The 17,876-nt window shown below is 44.2% G+C and overlaps 4 protein-coding genes across 4 annotated transcripts; all 4 read right to left on the reverse strand.

Moving 5' to 3' along the window:
- Nucleotides 1-1,922: 1,922 nt before the first annotated feature.
- On the reverse strand, nt 1,923-2,393 carry AGABI2DRAFT_59601 (hypothetical protein; the record flags this gene model as incomplete). Its single annotated transcript, XM_006459096.1, has 1 exon — nt 1,923-2,393. A coding segment is annotated over one exon (471 nt), but the record flags the coding sequence as incomplete, so codon positions are not given.
- A 3,202-nt stretch (nt 2,394-5,595) lies between these two features.
- AGABI2DRAFT_116115 (hypothetical protein) lies at nt 5,596-6,620 on the reverse strand (the record flags this gene model as incomplete). Its single annotated transcript, XM_006459097.1, has 2 exons — nt 5,596-5,796; nt 5,859-6,620. 2 exons carry the CDS (start codon nt 6,618-6,620, stop codon nt 5,596-5,598), a joined length of 963 nt encoding a protein of 320 aa, XP_006459160.1.
- Nucleotides 6,621-11,928: 5,308 nt separating this feature from the next.
- On the reverse strand, nt 11,929-14,561 carry AGABI2DRAFT_116116 (hypothetical protein; the record flags this gene model as incomplete). Its single annotated transcript, XM_006459098.1, has 3 exons — nt 11,929-13,120; nt 13,178-13,778; nt 14,141-14,561. The coding sequence occupies 3 exons, from the start codon at nt 14,559-14,561 to the stop codon at nt 11,929-11,931; spliced, it is 2,214 nt and encodes a 737-aa protein (XP_006459161.1).
- A 561-nt stretch (nt 14,562-15,122) lies between these two features.
- On the reverse strand, nt 15,123-15,713 carry AGABI2DRAFT_65420 (hypothetical protein; the record flags this gene model as incomplete). The annotated part of the gene is made up of 1 exon (XM_006459099.1): nt 15,123-15,713. A coding segment is annotated over one exon (591 nt), but the record flags the coding sequence as incomplete, so codon positions are not given.
- Between the last annotated feature and the right edge of the window lie 2,163 nt (nt 15,714-17,876).

Consider the following 17,876-nt stretch of genomic DNA (forward strand, 5'->3'; position numbering starts at 1 on the left):
CGTAAAATCGATAGTCCTGTACCATCCGCTTCTTCCATCCTTTTTCGGCACAAAAAAATACCGGTGAGGTTAGGGGAAGATTTCAAAGGCCTAATATATCCCTTTCGGAGTTGGTCCTTGATGAAATGCTTGGAACTTCTTCTCTTTCGTTTGGCGACAAGGGGTATATTTTTTCCTTTCTTGGGTTTGAAAATCCTCCTTTAATTCGATAGCATGATCCCATGGTTTCCTAGTAGGCATTCTCTCTGATTCCTTTTGTTTGAATACTTTAAGGAACTTGTGGAACCGTCTTGGTACTACTTGCTCTACTGAGTCTATGCTTCGAATTTCTTCTTCTTCCGGCATCTCTTCTGTCATTCCTCTTACCCACATCTCTAGTTGTCCTTCTTCTTCTCTACTCCTATTTTTCCTTTGGGCGCTTATTCGTTTAGGATGTACCTGTCCAGCCCCCGCTTGTCCCGCGGTGGCTGTCTTGCTGTTATCTTCTTCTAGACGTTCTGCCTTTTCCCCATTTAATCGGTCAGCCACGTCACCGGGTGATTGCGCCCACCCCTCAGCTTTCTCTTTGGATTGTTGCGCCAATCCCTCAGCTCCACTATTAGCACGTCTATTACGTGCCAATTCCCTGGTGAATGCCGCTTTGACTCCTAATGTGATCCCCTCGATGATGTTTTTGGGAGTGTTGAATCTCCCTATCGCTTTGTTTACTCGCTCGTATCTTTCTTCCTCATCTCGGATTTCTTCCTGCTCTTCTTTGTATGCTTCTATCTTGGCCATAGTTGGCCCTTCTTCCTCATCATCACTTCCTTCGTATGGCATGCCAAACTCGTCTAAGGCGATTTCCTCTTTTGCTGGGCATTTGTGTTTGCTCAGCAAATGTTCCGACGTTTGAATTCCACACTCCTCGCATCTATACTGTAATACTGTTCCCCAACTTGATTTCTTCGGGAAGGAAACTAATTTCCAACCTGTATATTGTTTGTGCGACATGTCAGGTTTTTCCCTTTTCTCTTCCTCTCGTGCTTCCTTCATCAACTGCCTAGTTGTTTTCCTTGGTTCTTCTACCCTTCGTATTTCTTCCTGTTTTTCTTTGGTTTTTCCTTTGTCTTTGTACCCACACCCGTCTGGGCACCTGGTCATCTTTACCTCTCCTTTCTCCCAATCGATTTCCGGATTATGCATCTGCAACCAAGGCATTCCTAATATGACCTTATTCTTTCCTAGGCCGCATATTTCGAAGTGTACTCTTTCTTTATGCCCTTTGTAGTACACGTTTGCAGCAACTCGGTGTGTCACTGCTCCAGATGCGTTGATTGTCCCATCAACATTCTTGACCGGGATTGGTCTTTCTAAAGGTTCCAGCTTGAACCCTTCTTCCTCTGCAAACACCTTATCCATGAACATTCCCGTCGCTCCACTATCCAACAACGCCTGTACTCCTATTCCATCATGTGTGTCCAATTTTTCTACCCCCACATTCAGCTTAATTTCCCTTAAAGGTCGTATTGTCCTTACAAGGAAACTCTCCTCTTGTACAGTGTCCAAAACATTGATTTCGTTACATAGTACATCAAATTTGTTGTAGGAAGTCAAACGAGGAGACTTTGCTTCCTTTACTCTTTTAAATTCTTCTGTTCCTCCTCGAACATCCTCTTCCAATAGTCCCGCTGCTCGTCCACATCTAACGTTCGCACATCTCGAGCCGGAGCCTTGCTCCAGCAATTCTTCGCCATATGGCCCAACTTTCCACACTTGTAACACTTGATAGGACCTCGACTGGGTCCTGCAGCGGTGTCGACATCCATTGCGTTGGGATCTCGACGTTGAGGCTGTGGCCTCACGAAAGTGTTGTTGGGGGTGTGGGTTCGTAGTTGGGGCTTAGCTTGCCCCCGCCGATAATAGTCTTCCTCCGCCTTTGCCTGTCTCCACTGCCTATCTAATTTCATACTCCTGTCGTACCAACTCCTAATGGTGGTTGGTGGATTCTCTGACTCCATCAACGCCTTCCTAATTCTTCCTGACAAACTTCTTTTGAATTCTTCGATGAGGGCTCGTCCCTCGTATCCGCTATCTCGTGCAATCCTCTTGAATTCCTGTACATGCTCCTCCGCGCTCTTGCTTCCTTGTTCGATTAACCTCAACTTTCCTACTGCCGTACTCTCCTCGTCTGCATCTCCGAAATTGTTCCGAAGACTATCAAAAAGCTCTTCCGTGACGGCTGGAGCTTCTTGTTCGCCGTTTTCAATCATTTCCATGATGTTCTCCTTCCAAGACTCCGCTGCTCCTCCTTGTACATATGATAGTACCCATACGATTTGATCCGCTTGTAATCTGCCTACCATCTTCAAACTTAAATAAATCTTGCAAGCCGTTATGAAGCCACTCAGCTCCTTCCCATCTCCTGAGAATATTTTTGGTTTTGCCACATCGATTTGTGGCGGTACTACTTGGACAACGGGAGTTTCTCCGTCGTCCCCAGGTGGACCCTGCGGTCCCGGTGGCCCTTGAACCGGGTTGTTCTGCAGCGTAGCGAGCTGCTGCTGCAGTTGAGCGATGAGAGCGGCTTGGGCGGACACTTGGTCCATAATTTGTTGGGCGGTAGACATGTTTGGCTCGTGGTATTCGGGGGGAGGTGGTTGATATAGGGGTAGGGGGGATATGGAAGGTTCTCGTTGTTCTGGTTCTGATTCCTCGGACTGGATTTCCGAGGCGTGTTCTTCTTCTTCCTCGCTTTCAGAGGAAGGTACTCGGAATGTTCCGGGCGGTGTTCGGTGAGAAATTTTGAGGGAGGTGAGGGAGGTCTTTTCCTGTCACCTGGTGCGTATCCACCAATCCAATGAAGCCAATAGCCTGCTTCACTTGGATGCGTATACAAAAAGGAAAAAAGTTTATTCAAGAAATGCCGCACTGGCGAAGGGAACGACTACTGTCCTAGATAAAGCTATGTACGAAGACGGATCTTCACGCTAATCTAGACACGCACTTAATGTGGCAATGTCACTCCTCTGCGTGTACCACTTGACAATGCAAGTGCAGCACAAGGTTTATACGGGAAGTTACAAATGGGGTAGTACAAGGATAAAAATAACACCACACAGTATGGTAGGTCTCGTCTTATCAATGGTCTGTGTCAAACCACTGATGTCCACAGCGCACGTTGTGTTTATGCGCAGACACCCCTTAAGCCTAGGGACCGGCTATGTGTGTGGCGGCCGCGATGGCGCGCAGAGAGTAGAGAGCGAATAGAGAGTAAAAGATGGGGAGGGCACCGTGCTGTGCGATCCCCGGAGTGGTCGAGTTCTACTGTTAGGGCGACTGTGACTGAGATGTCACAGGTCACACCTGAACTTAAGAACTATAGAGGAAAGTGACAAAAGTTTATTAGGCGTGAACCTAAGAGAACTCGACGGAGTCTTCTACAAGTTTCTACCTACTTTATATACCTAGACTACGGCGCACAGACCAACTACCCTAGGTAACTTATTTATATACTGACATGTGAAAAGAAGTACGTATGAGAAAGTAGACTAATTATACATTTGACATGAGAAAAGAAGAGTGGAGTAAGAAGTAAGTAAACAAAAGTAAATTGATCATAAAAATGTCAACAGCACCAAACAAACCATAAAAGTGTCCACAAGTACAAACAACTCCTAAACCGGTAATCTGCTCACACAAACCAATACGTCCCGAAGTAGTTACCTAACATCACATCACATGGACATAGCACAAAGAATCCGGCTATTGCCCAGTGTCGCGGCCCCCAGTATCCCCATCTCTGTATCACCCATGCCTTCTGCTCCTCATAGTCCCACATTGCTAAGCATACCCTCCCACACCGTCTGCACCAATGATCCGATAGGTTCCAACCTACCGGTCTTGCCTCTCTTCCTATAGCCGCCGCCGCCCTTCTCCATTGTACTTGCTCCGCATGGTTCGGAGGCAAGAAAGATAAGATTAAATCAATAAGTTCAATTGGTAAGTCTGTAGCTTGCGCCATTTTAGCAGTATGCCAATAGTTTAGCCTCCGTCGAACTGTAGCAGCAGAGGGAAATTATTATGTAATAAAATATGTGACAGATGTGACAGCGTGACGCCGTGACATTCTGGCAAGGTTCTAACACGCTGGTCATTTCGGCCAAAACAAGACTTTGGAGATTATCCGGAGAAACTACACCTGGCCCGCTATCCGAGACTTCGTCAAACACTTCTGCAAAGTTGCGTCACCTGTATGCAATCCAAACCTCAACGACATCGACCCTACAGCACCCTCAAACAGCTTCCCATTCCGGATCGCCCCTGGCATTCCATATCTATGGACTTCATCGAGAAACTTCCCGCTTCATCCGGCTACGACGCTATCCTTGTTATTGTTGATTGACTCACTAAGCAAGCAATCTTTATTCCGACACACGATACCATCACTTCCACTCAGTTAGCGCAACTCTTCGTTATCCATGTCTTTTCCAAGCACGGTGTTCCTTCCCATGTCACTTCAGATGGCGGTTCCGAGTTTGTCTCAAATTTCTTCCATTCTCTAGGCCAAGCACTTGATATGACCCTTCACTTCACTTCGGGTTACCATCCAGAAGGTGACGGTCAGACGGAACGAACAAACCAGACTCTGGAACAATACCTTTGCATCTACTGCAACTACCAGCAGGACAACTGGTCGGAACTCTTACCGTTGGCGGAATTCGCATTCAACAACGCACCTAGCGCTACTACCGGTATCTCTCCCTTCTTTGCAAATAAAGGTTATCATCCCTCTATAGCTGTCTATCCGGAACGGGATCTCACTTCTTCACGAGCTCGAGAATTCGCAATCAACCTTGACAACCTACACTCTACTCTTAAATCCGAAATGGCTCTGGCTCAACAACGCTATCAGGTTTCAGCCGACGCTCATCGCTTACCGGCTCCGGATTTCAAGATAGGTGATTGGGTGTTCGTCAAAGCGAAGTTCTTCAAGACGACTCGTGTTTCGAAGAAGCTATTGGAGAAGTATCTCAGCCCCTACGAGATTATTGCCCAAGCGGGTTCGCATTCATTCACTCTTTGTCTTCCACCCTTGATGCGTGCTATTCATCCGGCATTCCACGTTTCCATGCTGGAACCCGCAACTACCAATACTATTCCAAACCGCAATCAACCACCTCCAGCTCCCGTTGATATCGAAGGCAAAACCGAGTATGAGATTGCTCGGGTAGTAGACTCCAAGATCAATCGTCGACGCGCTTGCAAACTGCTGTACAAGGTAATATGGTTAGGGTATGAGGATACCGATGAAGAATTCTCCTGGCTACCTGCTACAGAACTCGAGCATGCAACGGAACTGGTTGGCGACTTCCATGCCGCTTATCCCGCTAAGCTCGGTCCTCTTTCCGTTCTTAATCAATATTCTAATCTTCTATTCCTTCAAGTCTAGTTCATCCTCTCTATTTCTGGTATATTATTTCTTCTACCTTTTATCTTTGATTCTTCGTTCTTAGGGTTCCGAACGGTTGCACTCAAGTGAAAACAACAAAACATATATTGAGCATTGAAGTTGACCATTGAAGGTCCTGCAAAGTATACGACGAGGAGGCCGGCCACCTACCCATGCTGACGGGACAAGCTACTCCCTTCCTCGAATTCCAGCACCTCATACTCCGGCTCAACATCCATCTCGTCGTCTTCATTCCCCGCTGCCCGGCAATTCTCCTTCATCATCATCCGAAGCGACGTGATCTCCTTCCGCAACCCGTCAACTCCACCTCCGTCTTCTTCTGCGCATCCTCGGACCTCCAATGTGCCCTTGTGTTTGCGTCAATCCTACCGCATGCCGTCGTCAACTCCTGCGTCAACTGACCCGCCACATCCATCAACCTCTCCGTCGCCATCCTCGACGATCTGGTTTCCATCGTGAACTCGCGCATTGCCTCAGTAACGTCGTCCAACAATTTCTGAACGACCTCCACCTTTTTTCCGATCGGACTACTGAGCGAGCGCTCGTGTGTCGGCGGCCGAACAAATGCGACCGGTTGGGCAGGTGTGATTGGGGATGGATCGGAAGGCGTCGGTACCTCCCGAACAAAGGCCGTAGGAGTCGGTGGAATCTGGATGGGGGCAATTATAGCGTTTCCCGGGACAGGAGTCGAAGTAGGAGGAGGCGGAGGGACTTTGGGCTTGGCCCGGATCTTGTTCATTGCGGGACCCTGCGACGAATGATCACAACCGACCTTGGCTAACTTGCAAGCCTCACATCCAAGTCCTGGCATCCTCGATATGCATGCCAGATTTTTCGTCAAACACCGCTTGCATCGTTCGCTGTGCATTATGGCGGTCACCTGTGGGGTCTTCAACGTTGGAATCTCGACATGACTCATTATAAGGTGCACCGGAAGCAGCTCTTCGTCTGCGACTCGTTTCTGCTTCTTTTCCTTCGACTTCCCCTTCCCTTCCGTCGCCGATTCCTCCATGATCTCGACTTCTTGATCAGTCTCGTCGACCAGCTCGGCCATCTCTGCCCTCTCCTTCACTTTCCGCCTCTCCACCATGATCTTACTCATAGCCTTCATCTGGGCCTCCAACTGTTTGTCTGTCAGATCCTGCTTTTGGGTCGGTTTCCGTGGTGGCATCTTGGGGGTAAGGGAAGAATGGGTGACTTTCCGACGTTTCGGATTCTTATGTGCCACTCAAGACACTATCCATGGCCATCTCCGCTACATCAGTAAAAAGTTATTCTACTTGAGCAACTTGAGAAAAATAGCACTTGAGAGCAACTTGAAAAAAGTTTCAAGATCATCAAGTAATGTCTCAAGTAAGAATTCAAGACATTTTACTTGAAAAGCTTCTTGAAAAAATGATTTATGCTTGAAATAAACTGTCAATTTTCAAGTTTTCTCAAGTATAAGCAAGTACATTTCAAATTTCATCAAGTATAATCTCAAGTTGTCACTCAAGTAAGCCTCAAGTAAATTTCAAGTTTTTTCAAGTAACCCTCAAGTATACTTCAAGTAAGTTTCAAGTTTCTTCAAGTAAGCCTCAAGTAAGCCTCAAGTGAGCCTCAAGTGAGCCTCAAGTTGTCACTCAAGTAAGCTCAAGTCAGACTCAAGTTGATATGAAGATTAATTATGATTATATCTGTTCTAGAGATTGTCTTACCAGCTTTAAAATTCTGGAAAAATCACGACAAATCATAAAGTATTAAAAGAACATAAGTCTATATGTATGTTTTCGTCGGAAAACATACCAGTTATGGAGATATAGACAAACATAACAAGAATGTCATGTTTAATACTGGCTCCTGTGCCGATTTTAATGTTTTAAGAGTGTAAATATATGTTCTCAAGGTCCAGGAATTCGAATCAGGTTTTATATTTATTATCTGATCAATACTTGAGGAGCTATAGCGCAATTTTGGGTTTATCATATGTTAAATGTGCCATATCTCAATAGGCTTTCATCCAACAAAGAATATAATTAGATATTCAAACTCCCCTACCTCGAAACTATAGGAATACACTTTTAGATCATTAAAATCCATGCAGAAATGACCCGAAAATATCTCCTACCTATGATTTGAGGAACTTTGACTCGAAAATCCTAAGTCCAGCGGTCACATGATGTCATGTGACATGTTGATACTTGATGAAACTTGATACATACTTGAAGAGTTCTTGAGTCACTTGAAGAACTCTTGAGTTTACTTGATGAACTTGATACATACTTGAAGAGCTCTTGAGTTCACTTGATGAGACTTGATGTATACTTGAAGAACTCTTGAGTTTACTTGATGAACTTGATACATACTTGAAGAGCTCTTGAGTCACTTGATGAAACTTGATGTATACTTGGCCATATTATAATATTAAATATTACCTGTCTTGAACATACTTGGACAAACTTGAGATACTTGAGTACTCTAGTTGATATCACCACTTGAGACTACTTGAGGGACTTGAAAACCTGACGTCAAGTAGCTCTCAAGATTAGACCCTGACTTGAGGCACTTGAGAAAAAAGTCTACTTGATGAGTACTTGAAGTTTTTTCAAGATGGTCTCAAGTAGCTTCAAGTAGCTTCAAGTGACAAAACTTTTTACTGATGAACTGAACGCTTGGGGATTATCTTGGAGGAACAGAATAAGTCCACGTATAGTAGTGATACCGTCCAAGTCATAATGATTGATCCATCTCACTAACAGAGGACAGACCACATCAGCAAAAAGTTGCACAACTTATGCAAACTTATGAAAAAGTTGCCTTATGCTTGCCTTATAAAGACTAACTTAAGGCACATAAGTCTCCAAAATAGCATAAGTTCATAATTTTTCATAAGCCAGACAAGAAGTTTACACATAAGTCACACATTAGTTCATAAGTTTATCATAATTTCATAAGTAGGATACAAAGAAAGCATAAGCACAGGACATTTCATAAGTCAGACCAAAGGTTAAATCACAAGTCAGACAAAATTTCATAAGTTTGTTATGAATTCATAAGGCTACTGACAAGTCAAACAGTATCTCATAAGTGAAACATAGGCTCATAAGTCAGATAACAAGGCAAGAATCATAGTATTATACTGTAAGAACATTATGCTGTATGTCTTGTTCTACTACTCTTAAAATTCCGGAAAAATCATGACAAATCTTAGAATATTAAAAAAACATAAGTCTATATGTATGTTTTTTGTCGAAAACATACCCATTATGGAGATATCAAGATTCCATCATGGGGTGGGGGGGTCATTGTCAACTACAGATAGACTCGTCGTAGAGCCTGCTCTACTAACCGGAAAATTCTGGAAAAATCATGACAAATCATAGAATATTAAAAGAACATAAGGGTATATGTATGTCTGTGTCGGAAAACATACCAGTTATGGAGATACAGAATAACATAACAAGAATGCCATGTTTTCTACTGGTTACTGTGCCGATTCTGATGATTGAAGAGTGTAAGTATATGCTTTCAAGGTCCAGGAATTTGAATCTGGTTTTTGATTTATTATCCAATCAATATTTGACGAGCTACAGCGCAATCTTGTGTTTATCATATGTTAAATGTGCCATATCTCAATGGGCTTTCATCTAACAAAGAATATAATTAGATATTCAAACTCCCCTACCTCGAAACTATAGGAATACACTTTTAGATCATTAAGATCCATGCAGAAATGACCCAAAAATATCTCCTACCTATGATTTGAGGAACTTTGACTCGAAAATCCCAAGTTCAGCAGTCATGTGACATCATGTGACATGTTGAACTTCTGTTTCGAGCACAACGTTGATCCTTCCTCATCACCACCATCATTCCTCCCCTCCCCTCCCTCCCCTTCCCTCCTCGTTGCTATCCTAGGCTTATATTCAAGTGAGTAACTTCCCTTCCCTTCCCTAGCTCTCTCCCAGCCAATTCTAAGCTGATTTAGGACGCTTTTTTTGCCTATTTTGGACGCTTTTTTGGGGCTATTTTGGGAGGGTTTTGAGAGGAGATGTGAGGATGATATGTGGATGAGTTTTGGGGGGATCTCTAGTCTTTGGTGAGTGCTTTTTGACTCTTCATCTTCTCATACTCATTTGTTACTTTTAGAATCACATTTCTCATCATTTTCCCCCCATTTTCCATTTCTACTCCCCTGGCTGCTGTCATATCCCTCTTGTCCACTTTTTTCAGGGTCTATTTCCTCTTTAAGAAGCCTGTATTATACATGATGTATTGTATTTACTATATGAATATAATTCTTTGTTCCTTATGATTGAGCTTATACTCTCTTACATCTTCTTACTGTCTTAAGTATTTACTTATGCAACTTAAGATAAATCCTCATGACTTATGATAATCTTGAATCTTATGACCATATTGTGACTTATGTACTTATGATTTACTTAAGTATTGCATAAGTCAGAACCTCAGACGGTGACATGCCTTATGCAAAAATGACTTATACTGACTTATGATTTTTATAAGTTTGCATAAGTCAAATTTAAGTCACTTTACCTTTTCCTGATGTAATCCAGCGCGCGCCTTGATTGTGTGTGAGACGGAGCATCTTGATGTTAGTTTTGAATGCTCTTGATCCCGGTTTGTACCAACAGCGTAATCTGAATGTCGCTATTGGTTGGATGCACGAAATGTAGAGGAGGCGCTTTTGTTTTGGCATCAATCCTTGGTTAGAATTTCCAAGCGATTTCATGCAACAAACTGCAGAAACCGACTTGGTAGAATAGAATTTGACATGATCGCGGAAAGTCAGATTGCGGTCAAACATGATTCCGAGATATCTCCACACATCTTTGGGGACGCATGGAGATTCTCGGGTGAAGGGGGCCACACCCAGATTGATGCTGGGGTTTGGCAAATTTTTGTTATGGGCGGAGTCCGCAAAATTGAATAATTCCGTCTTTGTGTGTTCCATAACCAGACCGAAGTCCTTGAAAATGGAAGTCATTTGGGCATATGCCTCTTTTAGAGTGTCGTGAGTGTCCATTCTACAATCCCCGTAGCAACAAGAAGTCCATCGTCTACAAAAGAGAGAAAAGAAATTAAAGGAAAATGAATACGGTCCTCCTCGTCTTTGACCCATTTGTCCAGTAAATGAAAACACGGCGCTATATACAGAGCAGAGAGTATAGGCGATAATGCGCTACCTTGTCCAACCCCTACATTACACAACCTCAATATTTGAATAATACATATGTATTATCAAAACATTATGCAAACATTACCGTAAATAGAATTTACATAATATATGTGCATTATGTAAAACATATCTAAACTTTATGCAAACAAAATGTATAAAATCAACCTTATTGAATATATTTTTTGTATATGTTTTACATAGTACACATGTATTATGAAAATCAAATTTACGGTAATGTTTGCATAATGTTTACATAAGTACATGTGTCTTATTTAAATATAGAGGTTGTGTTACTGTCAAATAATGGAGAAGTGATATTGTCTATGGAATATTGAGTCTTTCTTCCTACTAGATAATTCGAGAAAAAAGAAACTACACTAGCCGAAAATCCAAAATGTTTGAAAATTTTTGAAAGAACGTTATGATTTAGAGAAGGAAAGAATTGAGCTACATCGAAAGCTAAAACTGAAGTTACCTTCTTCTTTGCCCACGCCGTATGGACATGATGTGTCAGTGCGACTCCCGCATCCTCAACCGATCTCTGGAGAATACCCCCCGTTTGACAAGGATGGATGACGCCAGCTGTTAGGGCAACTGTGACTGTGATGTCACAGGTCACACCTAAACTCAAGAACTAAAGAGTGTAGTGACAAAAGTTATATTAGGCGTGAACCTAAGAGAACTCGACGGAGTTTTCTACAAGTTTCTACCTACTTTATATACCTAGACTATGGCGCACAGACCAACTACCCTAGGTAACTTATTTATATACTGGCAGGTGAAAAGAAGTACGTATGAGAAAATAAACTAATTATACATTTGACATGAGAAAGGAAGAGTGGAGTAAGAAGCAAGTAATCGAAAATAGATTGATCATAAAAACATCAACAGTACCAAACAAACCATAAAAGTGTCCACAAGTATAAACAACTCCTAAACGAGTAATCCGCTCACACAAACCAATACCTACCGAAGTAATTCCCCAACATCGCATCACATGGGCATAGTACGAAGAATCCGGCTATCGCCCAGTGTCGTGGTCCCCAGTATCCCCATCTCTGTATTACCCACGCCTTCTGTTCCTCATAGTCCCACATCGCTAGGCATACTCTCCCACACCGCCTGCACCGATGATCCGATAGGTTCCATCCTACCGGCCTCTCTTCTCTTCCTATAGCCGCTGCCCTTCTCCGCCATTGTACCTGCTCCGCATGGTTTGGAGGTAGGAAAGATAAGATAAGATCTATGAGTTCAATTGGTAAGTCTGTAGCTTGCGCCATTTTAGCAGTATGCCGATAGTTTAGCCTCTGTCGAACTGTAGCAGCAGAGGGAAATTATTATGTAATAAAATATGTGACAGATGTGACAGTGTGACGCCGTGACATTCTGGCAAGGTTCTAACACCAGCTTCAATACTCTCAAATTGAAGCCTCCACGCAATCATTTTCTCGATAAGTTTCCCCATCGTATTAAGCAAAACAATAGGCCTGAAAGATTTAGCCTTGTCATATGACGGTTTGCCCGGTTTTGGAATGATCACCGAAATGGACTGCTTGAAATGTTGAGGCCAGTATCCTGTGTCAAAGCAAGAGTTGGCTACCTTTGTTACGAATTGGCAGACTGTGTCATCTGTCGCAAACCGCTTCCACAATCTCCAAGAGACGTGGTCTGGCCCAGGTGCCGTGTTCTTGGCACAATTCTTGAGCGCGTCGTGAAATTCTTGAACAGAGAACTTCACCCATTCCCTCTCCTCAAACTCTTCTAACTCTCTATACATGCTGCTCATGTCCACCTCTCTATTGTCCGCCGCATTGTACGTGTTGTGAAGGGTTTCGAACAACTTTTCTTCATTGTTGCACGAGTTTCCCTCACTGTCTAGGATTGCCTCCACCGCCGGCAACTTCCTCTCTCTAGTCCACGGCATCAAGTCCCATGGTCTCTTCCTATCACTTGCCATACTATGAATCTGTTTATCAAAGTATTGGCGCCTCGCTACACGCAAAGTCTTCCTTATCTTGTTATGCATTTCTCTATTCCTAGGTCCTCCATTCTCCCCCATTTCCTGATAAACCCTTTTGCATTCCTCATTCCACCACTTCTTCCCATGGCGGCTTGGTTTTCTCTCCTCAGAATATGCTTCCCACGCTCTTTCGAACGTATCAGACACTCTTCCCATAATTGCTTCCAAATTTTCCGCTGATTCAGAAGTATTCTCCATCATTCTGCTTAAGTCCCCGCATATCTGTGCCACGTAGTCATCCTCTTCCTCAGACCACACTTCTATCTTTCTCTTGCACCTCATCTCTGGCTCACTCTCTGAGATTGGTACTTCTATTTGAAGAGGTCGGTGATCCGACCCCCACCTCTCTCTGTCATCCACTTTGATTTTGTAATGGAATCCTTCCTGGTTGATCAAGGCCGCTGATGCTGCGACAAGATCTATGACGGACGCTCGCGAGTCAGCATCGTCAGGTATCCTCATAAGAGTTCCTCTGTTAACGGGGTGCACATATTGTATTTCCAAGTCTGTGAACAATTCTTGGAGTCACATGAAGGAAGAAGAGGGTCTGATTTGATTGACCGCTCCTTCATCCCATGTTCTATCTTGGATGTTGAAGTCTCCTGCACACAACGACATCCGTGGCAAAGATTCCGTGATCCGTCTAAGTTCATGCACTGCTGCATGTGTTTCCCCATCATTGTAGACATTGAGGATGTTGAACTCGTTAGGAATGCCCCTACAAGGTTGAGGAATGTGCAACGTGACTAGTGATGTGTCGCGATGCTTAAGGATGTCAGACCGGAGTTGTGGCTTGAAAACGTCCAGTCGTCTGTTGATGTATGTGAGCACCTGCCTTGCTGCTCTGGATTCATCTTTGTTGTCAAAGGCCTCTGTAAACGGACGGCACGAGCTGTGTAAAGGTGGGCCGTACGCCACGTCACCCTCCTTGTCTTTGGTAGATGGTTTTCTCCTCACTCCTTTCCACCCCAGTTCTTGGAACATAATGATGTCCACATATCCAGCACACTTGTCCAGCACGATAGAGGTGGTTTCCCAATTCTTGCGCGCATTGAATGATAAAATAGTTAAGTATCGTAATGACCGTGGTGCAGATTGTTTAGGTCCGCTAATAGTATTAATGTCTCTTTCTGTTGTACAATTCATTCAGAGGAAGAGGGGATTGCGATAATTTGCTCGTCTTCAAGTTGACGTGCTTGGTGGATTCTTCGGCGCCTGTTGTCGCGCTTCTCCCTTTTGATAGCCATATCCGTGGCGCACCTTTGATCGTGCCACAAAATATTGTTCTGGTGCCGCTTATACATGCACTTGGTGGAGTCGGCGGTGTGATTGCCTTTGCAATTGATGCACTTTATCTCGTGCTTGCACTCTCCTGTCCAATCCTCCTTCTTCCTTGCTGCTCAACATGTAGCGAAGACAGTGTGGTTCTTGGTCATGTGAGGTTGACCACATCGGGCGCACAACTGGTGGTTGAGGCGACACCGGGATTTACCATGGTTCCACTTCCAGCATTTCTGGCACTGTGGGACAAATTCTCTCTGACAAGCATACTCTACTTTGATAAGCTTTCCTCGAATATGATATACTTTATTGACTAAGTCCTTTGTACGCGACCCAGTCTTCGAATCCCAAACGTCTACAAACGCGACCGCCATGTCCCTTGATCCTCGAGATCTGACAACAGCTGGCCTTCTGACACATTCCAAGCCACGGAATTGATCTACAGATCCCATAGCTTCAATTACTTGAGTACCCGTAAGGATATCCTCCGGGTGTTTGTTATACTGACTAGTATAATAATCGAACCCTTTCAAAATCAAATGGGCTACAGACTGCGGAGCATTGGGAAGGTCACTGTCCCCTTCAGGGAGTTCTACCTCCAACGCTTTGTATAACGACTCTCTTATCAACATGAACCCCTGTTTAGACGGTACTAAGTTAAGATAAAAGTGGACAACAATTTTAAATAAGCGACCATTTTGGACCCTCATTTTTTTTTTTTTTTTTTTGTGTAATCAACGTAAGTATATTTCAATACTACTCGTACGTCGGGTGTCACGACACGTTCCCGCGGCTTACTACACTCGCCAGTTTACAGAGGCCCAAAACTACAGTATTCTATCTATGAAACCGTATCCAGCGCGACGAGGTCAAGCGCTATCGAGAAAGAGAAAAGAAACAAAACAAAAACAAATCGAAACATTGATACAAACGTAAGAGGCCCCAGGATAAAACCAAGCAGTCAGGCAATACATCCTACATAATACCGGAACACTAGAGCACTCGCAGTCCCTTTTGTGGAATCAAACATATCAAATATGAAAATGAAAAATTGAGGCATACTCGAAGTAACTTTAGATCCTCAGAAAATTTTGTCCTCACCACTACCGTTCTCCCTCCTAAACCGCTATGCAACCTTCCCATATCTCCATCAGAATCACTGACCCAACCCGGCAACGGATATCTGTCCACCATTAAGTCGACCGCGCAGGGAACTGGTGTTTAAGCCAAGCACGATCGAACCTATTTTTCCAAAACGGGCACACCTTAGCATCTGTCGAGGAATGAGAGCGCTTGTCCGCTGGGCGTTTAGCTGCGGTACAATTTGCGCATTGGCGCACGTCGACGCGTTTAGCGTCGACACACTTGAAGTGATTGGCCTCAGAATGAGGACCAGAGCAGAGGGAACAGCGTGCGCACTTGGCACGACACTGGTCAGAGTGATGGCCCCAGCGCTGGCAGTGAGCACAGTGGACGGAGCCGGAGTGGGGGCGAGCGCCCTTGATTTGACAGTTCGTGCCGCCGATGGACACAAACTTGGAGATGTAGAGACGGGCGTTAGAGCCCGCCACTGTGTCGTGGATATCAACCCATGCCCAGCATGAGTCAGAGTGAGGCGAGGCGCGCATGAAGCGCGGCTTGTGTTTGATGAGTTTGGCTGGCGAAGCGCCAACCGGAGACTTGTTGAGAGCGTTAGTGAACGCCTCGTGTTGTTTGAGTGCCCACTCCTTAGAAGAGGCGGGCACATGGGGAATGTCGACGATCTTCAGGTAAGATGTCGAAGTGATGGGGGAATGTCCGATGGGAATGTTCGGACTCGGGAAAATGCGCTGAACGTGTTTGAGCACGAAGGAAATTTCAGCAGGGGAGGGGACACGGGAGGCGGTAATACATATGCTGTTGCCTTCGACCGAGGCGTGTGTGAGAACAACGTCAGACTTGACATCTTTCTTGAGAAGCTGGTTGAGGCTATCAATAACCTCGGGAGTGAAAGAAGCCGCAGTAACCGGAGAGTCGGCAGGCAGTGTCAGGATAATAGCACGGCACGAAGCGCCATGCGCAGTGTGCTTGCCTTGGCGTCTCTTGCGAGGTGCCAAAGGAGCGTGGAACGAAACTGGAGCGGCATCTTTAGGGGGAGGCGCGCGCTTGGAACTTGGAACAGGAAGGAGTTTGGTGGGCGCCTTCCCAGATGCTGGAGGTGGAAGGTGATAAGGATGTTACTTACTAAATTACAGGCCTGGAGGGCAAGAAAGGGGGAGGGAGGGGAGGGGGAGGGGAGGAATGATGGTGGTGATGAAGAAGAATCAACGTTGTGCTCGAAACAGAAGTTCAACATGTCACATGACATCATGTGACTGCTGGACTTGGGATTTTCGAGTCAAAGTTCCTCAAATCATAGGTAGGAGATATTTTCGGGTCATTCCTGCATGGATTTCAATGACCTAAAAGTGTATTCCTATAGTTTCGAGGTCGGGGAGTACGAATATGGTCTTAGATCTTTTGTCAGATGAAAGCCTATTGAGATATGGCACATTTAACATATGATAAACACAAGATTGCGCTGTGGCTCCTCAAATATTGATCGGATAATAAATCAAAAACCAGATCCAAATTCCTGGACCTTGAATACATATGTATACTTGCACTCTTAAAACGTGAAAATCGGCGCAGGAACCAGTATAAAACATGACATTCTTGTCATGTTTTTCTGTATCTCCATAACTGGTATGTTTTCCGACACAGACATACATATACCCTTATGTTCTTTTAATATTCTATGATTTGTCATGATTTTTCCAGAATTTTCCGGTTAGTAGAGCAGGCTCTACGACGAGTCTATCTGTAGTTGACAATGACCCCCCCACCCCATGATGGAATCTTGATATCTCCATAATGGGTATGTTTTCGACAAAAAACATACATATAGACTTATGTTTTTTTAATATTCTAAGATTTGTCATGATTTTTCCGGAATTTTAAGAGTAGTAGAACAAGACATACAGCATAATGTTCTTATAATACTATGATTCTTGCCTTGTTATCTGACTTATGAGCCTATGTTTCACTTATGAGATACTGTTTGACTTGTCAGTAGCCTTATGAATTCATAACAAACTTATGAAATTTTGTCTGACTTGTGATTTAACCTTTGGTCTGACTTATGAAATGTCCTGTGCTTATGCTTTCTTTGTATCCAACTTATGAATTCTTGATAGACTTATGAACTAATGTGTGACTTATGTGTAAACTTCTTGTCTGGCTTATGAAAAATTATGAACTTATGCTATTTTGGAGACTTATGTGCCTTAAGTTGGTCTTTATAAGGCAAGCATAAGGCAATTTTTTCATAAGTTTGCATAAGTTGTGTGACTTTTTGCTGATGAGTAGAAGCGCAGGTCTAGGTGTTTCATGCGTCCATGATGCTCTGGATTCTTGGCTACACTGATTCCTGACTTGTTATCAACGAAGAGAGTCGAAGGAAGTGTAAGGGGGAAGCCAAACTTGGTCAGAATATTCCTAGTCCATTTAATCTCCTTGCCAGCTTCGACGGCAGCAACAAACTCAGCCTCGGTGCTCAAGAGAGTCACAAATGGCTGGCGCTTAGAAGACCAGCCCACAGCAGCTCCCGAGACAAGAGTCACATAACCACCAGTTGCTCGACCTGTAGCCTTGCAGGCTCCATGAGAGGCGTCAGAGTAGGTAGTGAAGAGTTCCTCCGAGTCACTAGCTCCATAGACTAGCTTGTAGTGCATAGTCCCAATGAGATAGCGGAACAAGTGCTTGACTGCAAGCCAGTGAGCTGGAGCTGGGTTCGAGTTGAACCTCCTGAGATAGGAGACAGCATAGGCAATGTCGGGGCGAGTCATAGTGGCCAGATACTGAAGGGCACCTACAGCATTGAGATAGGGAACTGACCTCATCTCAGCCTGATCCTCGAGTGAAGGAAC

Source organism: Agaricus bisporus, assembly GCF_000300575.1.
Source record: "Agaricus bisporus var. bisporus H97 unplaced genomic scaffold AGABI2scaffold_3, whole genome shotgun sequence".
NCBI classification, from domain to species: Eukaryota; Fungi; Basidiomycota; class Agaricomycetes; order Agaricales; family Agaricaceae; genus Agaricus; species Agaricus bisporus.